The following is an 11,675-nucleotide window of genomic DNA, read 5'->3' on the forward strand; positions in this document are numbered from 1 at the left end:
GGGGAAAAGGAGGGGGGGAAAAGGAGGGGGGGAAAAGGAGGGGGGGGAAAAGGAGGGGGGGGGAAAAGGAGGGGGGGGGGAAAAGGAGGGGAGGGGAAAAGGAGGGGAGGGGAAAGGGAGGGGGGGGGAAAGGAGGGGGGGAAAAGGAGGGGGGGAAATGAGGGGGGGAAAGGAGAGGAGGAGGAGGGGGGAAAAGGAGAGGAGGAGGAGGGGGAAAGAGGAGGGGGAAAAGGAGAGGAGGAGGAGGAGGAGGGGGGGAAAAGGAGGGGGGGAAAAGGAGGGGGGGAAAAGGAGGGGGGGAAAAGGAGGGGGGGAAAAGGAGGGGGGGAAAAGGAGGGGGGGGAAAAGGAGGGGGGGGAAAAGGGAGGGGGGAAAAGGGAGGGGGGGAAAAGGGAGGGGGGGAAAAGGGAGGGGGGGGAAAAGGGAGGGGGGGAAAAGGGAGGGGGGGAAAAGGGAGGGGGGGAAAAGGGAGGGGGGGAAAAGGGAGGGGGGGAAAAGGGAGGGGGGGAAAAGGGAGGGGGGGAAAAGGGAGGGGGGGAAAAGGGAGGGGGGAAAAGGGAGGGGGGGAAAAGGGAGGGGGGGAAAAGGGAGGGGGGGGAAAAGGGAGGGGGGGGAAAAGGGAGGGGGGGGAAAAGGGAGGGGGGGAAAAGGGAGGGGGGGAAAAGGGAGGGGGGGAAAAGGGAGGGGGGGAAAAGGGAGGGGGGGAAAAGGGAGGGGGGGAAAAGGGAGGGGGGGAAAGGGAGGGGGGGAAAAGGGAGGGGGGGAAAAGGGAGGGGGGAAAAGGGAGGGGGGGAAAAAGGAGGGGGGGAAAAAGGAGGGGGGGAAAAAGGAGGGGGGAAAAAGGAGGGGGGGAAAAAGGAGGGGGGGAAAAAGGAGGGGGGGGAAAAAGGAGGGGGGGAAAAGGAGGGGGGGGGAAAAGGAGGGGGGGAAAAAGGAGGGGGGGGAAAAGGAGGGGGGGAAAAGGAGGGGGGGAAAAGGAGGGGGGGGAAAAGGAGGGGGGGAAAAGGAGGGGGGGAAAAGGAGGGGGGGGAAAAGGAGGGGGGGAAAAGGAGGGGGAAGAGAGGAGGAGAAGGGGGAAAAGGAGAGGAGGAGGAGGGGGAAAAGGAGACGAGGAGGAGGAGGAGGGGGAAAAGGAGAGGAGGGGGAAAAGGAGAGGAGGAGGAGGAGGAGGGGGAAAGGAGAGGAGGAGGAGGAGGAGGGGGGAAAAGGAGAGGAGGAGGAGGAGGAGGGGGGGAAAGGAGAGGAGGAGGAGGAGGAGGAGGAGGAGGGTGAAAGAGGAGGAGGGGGGAAAAGGAGAGGAGGAGGAGGAGGGGGGAAAAGGAGAGGAGGAGGAGGAGGAGGAGGAGGAGGGTGAAAGAGGAGGAGGGGGGTGAAAGAGGGGGAGGGGGAAAAGAGAGGAGGAGGAGGAGGGGGAAAAGAGAGGAGGAGGAGGAGGGGGAAAAGAGAGGAGGAGGAGGGGGAAAAGGAGAGGAGGAGGAGGGGGAAAAGGAGAGGAGGAGAAGGGGGAAAAGGAGAGGAGGAGAAGGGGGAAAAGGGAGGAGGAGGAGGGGGAAAAGGAGAGGAGGAGGAGGGGGAAAAGGAGAGGAGGAGGAGGAGGGGGGAAAAGGAGGAGGGGGGGAAAAGGAGGAGGGGGGGGAAAAGGAGGAGGGGGGGGAAAAGGAGGAGGGGGGGGAAAAGGAGGAGGGGGGGGAAAAGGAGGAGGGGGGGGAAAAGGAGGAGGGGGGGGAAAAGGAGGAGGGGGGGGGAAAAGGAGGAGGGGGGGAAAAGGAGGAGGGGGGGAAAAGGAGGAGGGGGGGAAAAGGAGGAGGGGGGGGGAAAGGAGGAGGGGGGGGAAAGGAGGAGGGGGGGAAAGGAGGAGGGGGGGGAAAAGGAGGAGGGGGGGAAAGGAGGAGGGGGGAAAAGGAGGAGGGGGGGAAAAGGAGGAGGGGGGGAAAAGGAGGAGGGGGGGAAAAGGAGGAGGGGGGGAAAAGGAGAAGGGGGGGGAAAAGGAGAAGGGGGGGGAAAAGGAGGAGGGGGGGAAAAGGAGGAGGGGGGGAAAAGGAGGAGGGGGGGAAAAGGAGGAGGGGGGGGAAAAGGAGGAGGGGGGGAAAAGGAGGAGGGGGGGAAAAGGAGGAGGGGGGGGAAAAGGAGGAGGGGGGGGAAAAGGAGGAGGGGGGGGAAAAGGAGGAGGGGGGGAAAGGAGGAGGGGGGGAAAGGAGGAGGGGGGGAAAAGGAGGAGGGGGGAAAAGGAGGAGGGGGGAAAGGAGGAGGGGGGAAAAGGAGGAGGGGGGGGAAAGGAGGAGGGGGGGGAAAAGGAGGAGGGGGGGAAAAGGAGGAGGGGGGGAAAAGGAGGAGGGGGGGAAAGGAGGAGGGGGGGGAAAAGGAGGAGGGGGGGGAAAAGGAGGAGGGGGGGGAAAAGGAGGAGGGGGGGGAAAAGGAGGAGGGGGGGTGAAAGAGGAGGAGGGGGAAAAGAGAGGAGGAGGAGGGGGAAAAGAGAGGAGGAGGAGGGGGAAAAGAGAGGAGGAGGAGGGGGAAAAGAGAGGAGGAGGAGGGGAAAAGAGAGGAGGAGGAGGGGGAAAGAGAGGAGGAGGAGGGGGAAAAGAGAGGAGGAGGAGGAGGAGGGGGAAAAGAGAGGAGGAGGAGGGGGAAAGAGAGGAGGAGGAGGAGGAGGGGGGGAAAAGAGAGGAGGAGGAGGAGGAGGAGGGGGGGAAAGAGAGGAGGAGGAGGAGGAGGGGGGGGGAAAAGAGAGGAGGAGGAGGAGGGGGGAAAAGAGAGGAGGAGGAGGAGGAGGGGGGAAAAGGAGGGGGGGAAAGGAGGGGGGGGAAAGGAGGGGGGGGAAAGGAGGGGGGGGAAAGGAGGGGGGGGAAAGGAGGGGGGGGAAAGGAGGGGGGGGAAAGGAGGGGGGGGAAAGGAGGGGGGGGAAAGGAGGGGGGGGAAAGGAGGGGGGGGAAAGGAGGGGGGGGGAAAGGAGGGGGGGGAAAGGAGGGGGGGGGAAAGGAGGGGGGGGGAAAGGAGGGGGGGGGAAAGGAGGGGGGGGAAGGAGGGGGGGGAAAGGAGGGGGGGGGGAAGGAGGGGGGGGGGAAAGGAGGGGGGGGGAAAGGAGGGGGGGGGAAAGGAGGGGGGGGGAAAGGAGGGGGGGGGAAAGGAGGGGGGGGAAAGGAGGGGGGAAAAGGAGGGGGGGAAAAGGAGGGGGGGAAAAGGAGGGGGGGAAAAGGAGGGGGGGAAAAGGGGGAAAAGGAGAGGAGGTGGAGGGGGAAAAGGAGAGGAGGAGGAGGAGGAGGAGGGGAAAAGGAGAGGAGGAGGAGGAGGAGGAGGAAAAGGAGAGGAGGAGGAGGGGGAAAAGGAGAGGAGGAGGAGGGGGAAGAGGAGGAGGAGGGGAAAAGGAGAGGAGGAGGAGGAGGAGGAGGGGGAAAAGGAGAGGAGGAGGAGGAGGAGGAGGGGGAAAAGGAGAGGAGGAGGAGGAGGAGGAGGAAAAGGAGAGGAGGAGGAGGGGGAAAAGGAGGAGGAGGGGGAAAAGGAGAGGAGGAGGAGGGGGAAGAGGAGGAGGAGGGGGAAAAGGAGAGGAGGAGGAGGAGGAGGGGGAAAAGGAGAGGAGGAGGAGGAGGAGGGGGAAAAGGAGAGGAGGAGGAGGAGGAGGCGGGAAAAGGAGAGGAGGAGGAGGAGGAGGGGGAAAAGGAGAGGAGGAGGAGGAGGAGGGGGAAAAGGAGAGGAGGAGGAGGAGGAGGGGGAAAAGGAGAGGAGGAGGAGGAGGAGGGGGAAAGGAGAGGAGGAGGAGGAGGAGGGGGGGTGAAAGAGGAGGAGGAGGAGGGGGGGGTGAAAGAGGAGGAGGGGGAAAAGAGAGGAGGAGGAGGGGGAAAAGAGAGGAGGAGGAGGGGGAGGGGAAAAGAGAGGAGGAGGAGGAGGGGGTAAAGAGAGGGAGAAAGAGCAAGAGTGAGGATGGAGAGGGAGAATGAAATGTGGAGAAAGGAAAAGATGGAGAGCGCAGTGGGGGAAAAAATACAAAGAGAGGGAGAGAGAGAATATCAGAAGCTCTCGTGTGCTTTCATTCCTGCCCTTGAGACCAGCGAGTGGTCCTGATCATGGAGAAACAAACAGCAGAGAATTGGGGGAAAAGGTTTAAATACTATGGGTACTTTGAAAGATTTAGAGCAAAATAGAACTTAAATTCAGTTTCCAGTTCTTGCATCTGCAGCCATCACAGGCCAATAGAAAGGGACCTGATGATTCTGGTTAATGGGCACAATGTCTAGTCAGTAACACAACTTTTATTCGCTGTTATAATATTTATTTCTTATATAATTTGGTTGCCATACAAGTTATTGAGGAGTTGGGAAAGTGCAAGTTACAGGAACTTTTAATGGAATCTAGATGAAGATATATAAATCACAGAAATTACAGTAACATTAATAACCTGAACACAAGTCTTTTACACAAATCAAAGTGAAATACACCTTAATGCACCAGCAAAATAAAAAAATAAAAATGACTATTATTTGTAAAGAAAGTGATATTGTAGGCTCATTGATGTAATCATTGCCAGATCAACTGGATAATTCTTCAGCTGCAATTACAGAGGAGTCCGTGAATCAACTGTATAGCTGTATGATAAATACCACAAATAAATACTAAGAGCTGTGCAAGAACTGAAACCTGTAAATTAAAATGTTCCCCAACAGTCGCAGCAAATCGCTCCCGTTGAAGTTAACAGTATGACTCAAGTCTCCCGGAAACAGGGGTTCCTGTATGTTAATACACAATTTACTCCTTGCGAGATTTGGTACTGTATACACAATTGTTACACAAACTAAGTGCTTAAGATTGCCAGTTTTAATTACAATATGCAACAGAAATGCAGACCTTAAAAGTGAGTGAGTGTGTAATGTGGTGGAGAAAATGCACCTGTCGTTATACAGATATAATTAATCTTTTGTGCCAGGATCAATGTCCAGCCGTAAGAAAAGGCCAGGATGAAATCACCCACTAACATCACTGCCTCACAAAGCAATCCGCTCAGATTTAACTTCACTTGTATTTTGGCAGAGCGCGTTAAAAAATTAAAATTTACTGTGCAGCTACATTCCTCAATTGAAATAACTTACTTTACACGTCATTACCCAATTAATCAGATTAAACGCATACACCGCTGTGAAAAAGAATAGCAGCTAAAATGACAAATAGAAACCCCCTTTTTGTTTTAAATTTTATTTTCAATAAGCGAGACATTTTTTCCTACACAGCTCAAACGAGCCGAACCCATCTGTTCTGAAACTGAATATAGACATGGCCCATTCAGAGCACTCCTGAATGCTCTAGTAAATAGTTGTGGTAAATCACCTGCGCTCTTATGGAAGACAATAATGATTAGTTTAACACCCTTGTCACTGTTCTCAAGAGCAGCTCCTGACAACAGCATTGGGGAAAGACACAGCAACACCAAAAACAAATCTCTATTAGCTTTTGAGGAAAGAATTGGACAAATGCTACAACAGAGCCCCATCATGGTAGAGTATTAAGAGAGCGTGTCAAAATGTGAAAAGTTAAAAGAGCTCCATACTTCTTTCGCCCCCCCACACAATACTGGAAAGGATTAGACTGCTCAGCAGAAAGGAAATAAAATTCTAGTCAGCGTCACTTCTTGTCCAAAGGAAAAAGGAGTAAAACAGGAGTGAGCTGATCTGCTGCACATCTTCTACATTATTGATTGTGATCCTTGTGAAGAAATACTGTACTAGCAAAGGTAGAAAGTATATAACACAGCTCTGCTGGTTCAACTACAGTATCATTAAGACATGTCCAAGTGAGGTCAATATTAAAAGGTCATCGTTCAAAATATAGATTATGCTGTAGTATATTTACATCACAAAAGGATCTTCACTTTTGCACTATTCTTCTCAGCACATCAGTGGCACATGGCGTTGCTTGACTGACGAGCCACTGATACTGTCAACTTATTGTGCTTATAAATGTACTAGAGGCTTTTATCGGAACAAATGTTCATGCTGAGCTTTTAAAAATATTTCAGTCGCACATTATATTCCAGCCAGAGCTATGGTGAATGTAGACTGTTGACAAAAATAATGAGAGATCTTTTAGTTACTTTGTAAAGCATTCAAATAAATGTTTATCTAACCGATAGTAGTTGTCTTAAAGCTCGTTCTATGTTCATTCGATGTCCAACTCTCGTCACCCCGAGATCGATTAAATCTTCCTTCTGAAGTGACGGTAAATGTGTCCCATCTATTTCGTTATCCAAAAACGCATCTTTGTGTTCTCCGAGGTTCAAAGTGTCCAGCCAGTCTGCCACGTCATGTTTAGTCCAAAGGAGGACAGCCTTGGATGCAAAAGGTTTGTTTGAGACTGGCTGTTGCAAAGCAGACGGAGAAGGGGATCGGCTGCGGCCCGGCTGGGTGCCAAAATGCCCTTCCCCAGCCACCGGCGGACTTTGGAAGCCAAAGGCATCAGAAAGAGTAGGCGATGGAGCAGCCGCAGGGAGAGAGGAAGGCCTGGGAGCCTGGCCAGTGTCTGTCGGGGAGACCACGGGGCTCGGGGCTCGTTTTAAAATGGTCATACTGTCAAAATCTGACGTCCGGTTCTGAACGGTTATGGGTTGGCTGGTTCCAGGCCGAATGGTGAAAGTTACTGTTGCATTCCGCTGTACACCTGAAGTACTGTTCACTCCATCAGAAATCCTGCAGAATAAACAAGACAGAAGAGTTAGTTTATTTGCTTTTGGGCTGTGGATGGAGGGAGTGATGGATGGGGGTGGGGTGGGGGAGGAATCTCCAGCTATCAACGGCTGTGAGTTCCCCAATTTAAATATATTAATGAGGCTCCCACCTATTTTGGCCAGGTGGCTTGGCCGCTTATTTTAAGTATCCCACACCCCTCACCCAAAAATCAAAATTGATAGGAGACCAAGATTGCGTGGAAGTCAAATTTAAAGGGATGGGAACAGGAATTTCACAAAGAAAATGACAAGAAGTTTTGAAAGCTTCCAGGGAGCATTATATACAAGCATTGCACCAAGTAGACAACCATTGCCAAGATTGGAGTGGGATTGAGAAGCGTCAGGCCAGGATGAAGAAAAAGCAACCAGACGACCATTTACACCTCCTCTAGACCAACTTTTGTTTCTGCACTTGTCCCATTACCATCCCCATTATTGGTCTTAGAGCCCCTCGAACCCACTCTTCCATTCAATAAGATCGTGGCTGAACTACATCAACTCCATTTTCTCACCCTATTTTTTTTTTTATTCATTCATGGGATGTAGGTGTCACTGGCCAGGCCAGCATTTATTGCCCATCCCTAATTGCCCTTGAGAAGGTGGTGGTGAGCTGCCTTCTTGAACCACTGCAGTCCATGTGGGGTAGGTACACCCACAGTGCTGTTAGGAAGGGAGTTCCAGGATTGTGACCCAGCGACAGTGAAGGAACGGCGATATAGTTCCCAGTCAGGATGGTGTGTGATTTGGAGGGGAACTTGCGGGTGGTGGTGTTCCCATGCATTTGCTGCCCTTGTCCTTTCAGGTGGTAGAGGCCGCGGGTTTGGAAGGTGCTGTCTAAGGAGCCTTGGTGCATTGCTGCAGTGCATCTTGTAGATGGTACACATATTGCCATTAGATGAGTGGATCCTGATGTGGGATAGGATACAAGCAACAGAGCTTTGGAAAAGCTGTAGATGGGAGGCCGGACAGGAAAACAATGGGACAATAGCAACAGGAAAAGCTGGAAACACTCAGGTGGTCAGGCAGCATCAGAACAGTTCTGGTGAAAGGGCCATTGACCTGAAACGTAAACTCTGCCTCTGCCACCAGACCTGCTGTGGGTTTCCAGCATTTTCTGCTTTTATTTCAGATTTCCAGCATCTGCAGGAATTTGCTTTTGTATTTGTTGCTGTAATGGGGCAAAAAAGTTCGGGGCTGATCAGAATTTCAGCAGCAAATGGGCTGAGATGGGGGAGGGGGCAATTCTTTTGAGGATGACATGGGTTCAAGCACTCAACTCGTGCTTGAAAAAAATAAGAGGCCAAGGTTGCAAACAGTTTGGATGCCTGGGGTCGAGGATAAAGTCAGGGTCAGGGAACAAAGTTGGTGATGCAAGAGGAGGCGGGGGGTGGCGGGGGAAGCTGAAGGTGAACATAAGAAATAAGAGCAGGAGCAGGTCATGTGACCCCGAGTTGCTCTGCTATTCAATAAGACCATGGCTGATCTTACACCTCAACGTCACTTTCCCATCTGATCTCCACATCGCTTGATTTCCAAGTCCAAAAATCTGTCTTTTTCAGCTTTCAATTTACTCAACAACTGAACATCCACAGCCCTCTCGGGTAAAGAGTTCCAAAGATTAACAACCCTTCGTGTGAAGGAATTCCTCCACATCTCAGTCTTAAACGATCGACCGCTTATCCCAAGACTGTGCTTCCTAGTTCTAGACTCTCCAGCCAGGAAAGACAACCTCTCAGCATCTAATCTGTCAAGACCCCTCAGAGCCTTGTATGTTTCAATGAGATCACCTCTCACTCTTTTAAACTTCAGCAAACATAGGCCCATTTCAATCAACCTCTCGTGACAGAACAACCCTCTCATTGCAGTAGCCAATCTAGTGAACCTTCGCCGCACCATCCCCAAGGCAAATGCATCCTTGCTTAGATAAGGAGGCTAAAACTGTACACAGTACTCCAGGTAAGGCCACAATGGGGACAATAGCATAGTGGTAATGTTACTGGATGTTACTGGACTGGTAATCCAGAGGCCCAGACTAAAGTTCCAGAGACAGGAGTTCAGATACAATCATGGCAGCTGGGGAATTTAAATTCAATTAATTAATACATCTGGAATAAAATGCTAGTCTCATTAATAATCATGAAACTACCAGATTATCCCAAGAGCCAATTTGGCTCTCTAATGTCCTCCAGGGAAGAAAATCTGCCATCCTTATCTGGTCTGGCCTACACTTGAATTCAGATCCACAGCAATGTGGTTGATTCTCAACTCTGAAATCGTCTACCATGTCACTCAGTTGTATCAAATCGATATGGAAAACAGCATTGTGGTGTACCTAGAGAACATGGACAACACCACCTTCTCAATGGCCATTAGGGACGGGCAATAAATGCTGACCTTGCCGGGAATGCTCACACCCCAAGAATGAATTTTTAAAAAAACAAAGCCCTGTACAACTGCAGCAAGACTGCCTCACTTTTATACTCCAACCTACTTGCAATAAAGGCCAACATACCATTTGGCTTCCCAATTGCTTGCTGTACCTGTATGCTAACTTTGTGTTTCTGGTAAGAGAACACCCAAGTCTCTCTGAACATTGACATTTATTAATTTACAAAATTCTGCTTTTTTATTCTTTGTACCAAAGTGAATAACCTTACCTTTCCCCACATTATACTCCATCTGCCACCTTCTTGCCCACTCACTTAATGTCTATGTCCTCTTCACAGCTAACTGTCCCACCTAGCTTTGTATCATTAGCAAACTTGGATACATTACTCTCAGTCTCTTCATCCAAGTCATTAATATAAATTGTAGATAGTTGAGGCCCCAGCACTGATCCTTGCGGATCCCACTGGTTACAGCCTACTAACTTGCAAATGCCGTGTTCATTCCTACTCACTGTTTTCTCTCCATTCATCAATCCTATATCCATGCTAATATATTACCCCAATCCCCATGAGCCCTTATCTTATCGAACAACCTTTTATGTGGCACCTTATCAAATGCCTTTTGGAAATCCAAATATACTACATTCACTGGTTCCCCTTTATCTACCCTGCTAGTTGCAGCATCAAAAAACCCTAACGTTTGTCAAACATGACCTCTCTTTTATAAAACCATGTTAACTCTGCCTAATCATATGATTTAAGTGTCTTGTTAACTCCTCAATTATGGATTCAAGCATATCTCAATGACTGATGTCAGGCTAACAGGCTCCCTCTCCCTCCTTTCGGAGTTACATTTGTACCTTTTGGAACCTTAAGATGTAGGCTATCAGGTCCAAGACATTTGGAGGAGGATAGTGTGGGTTGACTACACAGAGATTGAGGGGAACAGGTAGGAATACAAACATCATGGTCACAATTGCAGAGAACGTTATGAATAACTTTGGTTTGGGTCATAAAGATAAGCATTAATTTTGATTTCTTAAATTTTTGATCACAGGTAAAACTGCAAGATTTGTTTTAGTAAAACAGCTAACCTTGCCCAAAGCACGCCCTAATTACTTTGTGTGAATCTCTAAGAACCCATTGTTTTCTTAAGAAGCAGGGTGATCTTTAGTGAGAATTTTTTTTCAGTTATATAATTTTTCACATTTAATTTCATGCCTGGTACAGCAAAAGAAAACATGGAAGACAAATGGCACAATTCGGCCTCCTACAATGGCTACTTTCCTTGGGCCCTTAAAGTAGTATAACGGTCCAAGGCACTTCACAGGAGCATTATCAAAATTTGACACCGAGTCACAAAGAGACATTAGGACAAAAGCTTGGTCAAAGAGGTAGGTTTTAAGGAGCAACTTAAAGGAAGTAAGAGAAGTAGACAGGCAGAAAGGTTTAGGGAGAGAATTCCAGAGCTTAGGGCCCTGGCAGCTGAAGGCATGGCCACCAATGGTGGAGTGATGGAAATTGGGGATGTGCAAGAGGCCAGGGTCAGAGCAGCACAGAGATTGCAGAGGCCTGTAGGGCTGGAGGTGGTTACAGAGATGGAAAGTTTTCCTGTAGTTCACGTCTAAGAAGATAAAGCGTGAATTCTCTCTCTGATCTTTGAAGACAATCAAATGAATCTAAGACGTAAACTGAACATTGTACTCTGACTGCTCATAATCCCTTAGGTGAAATTTTTTGTGGTAACTAGCAGGATTGGAAGCATAATGTCCTTTCCTTATAATTATCCCTTTAAGCCTTAAATCTTGTTCTTAATTAGATCACTCTTAAGGAATTACCATGGCTTTAACTGCTCTTGGCGGGAGAATATTTCATACTACTACTCCTGTATGGGAGAAAATAAACGCATTATCTAGTTTGATTTGAAGCGTTACAATTTAATAATCTTGTCCTCTAGTTTTATGAGCATAGTTTATATTATATCTAATGTCTAAATTATCTGCACTCTCAGCATTGTCAAGACCTGCATCATATCCTCTCAATCAGACTTTTGGCAATGCAAGCAGGTGATGTTCTGCCAGTTTCATCGTGCTAATTTCTTTGGGGGGGGGGGGGGGGGGTGGGTGGGCGAGGCTCCTGAACAGTTGATATAACTTTCATGGAAACCCCGGGTTACACGGTGTATCTGGGATGCTCGTTGATCTTCCAAAGTTGAGGAAATATTGAAGTACATTGATAAAAGAATTGCAGTGAGCATTGTGGACACACATTGTAAAAATGATCTTGAGAAATCTGCTGCATAAGAGACTTGCTGGTAGGATTTAGAAGTATTATATTTAGGATTGAAGTATTATATTAAGGGGGAATCCGGCAGTAGGGAAAAGGTGGTCAGGAAACAGAAAGTAGTGCTCAGTTAATGCTTTTCAGACTACAGGGGTGTAAACAATGTTTGCCAGGGGTCAATGTTGGGGTCATTGTTCTTCCCAATATGTGTAACCCATCTGGGCTTGGATATTGGAGGCTTGAAAGGGAAAGAAATTCTCCACTTTGTGATATGTACAGATTTCTGCCTGTCTCTCTGA

The 11,675-nt window shown here is 49.6% G+C and overlaps 1 protein-coding gene across 11 annotated transcripts in view; it reads right to left on the reverse strand.

The window, feature by feature from the left end:
• Nucleotides 1-4,266: 4,266 nt before the first annotated feature.
• shank2b (SH3 and multiple ankyrin repeat domains 2b) overlaps nt 4,267-11,675 on the reverse strand; it is a 1,108,014-nt gene continuing 1,100,605 nt past the window's right edge. For 10 of the 11 annotated variants that reach the window (XM_068046566.1, XM_068046567.1, XM_068046565.1 and 7 more), the window contains one exon: nt 4,267-6,668. In XM_068046566.1, the coding sequence (XP_067902667.1) occupies nt 6,101-6,668 (568 nt within the window). In that variant the 3' untranslated portion in view covers nt 4,267-6,100. The remainder of the gene's footprint in view (nt 6,669-11,675) is intronic. The other variant, XM_068046568.1, reaches the window with a different exon arrangement.

Source organism: Heterodontus francisci, chromosome 14, assembly GCF_036365525.1.
Source record: "Heterodontus francisci isolate sHetFra1 chromosome 14, sHetFra1.hap1, whole genome shotgun sequence".
NCBI classification, from domain to species: Eukaryota; Metazoa; Chordata; class Chondrichthyes; order Heterodontiformes; family Heterodontidae; genus Heterodontus; species Heterodontus francisci.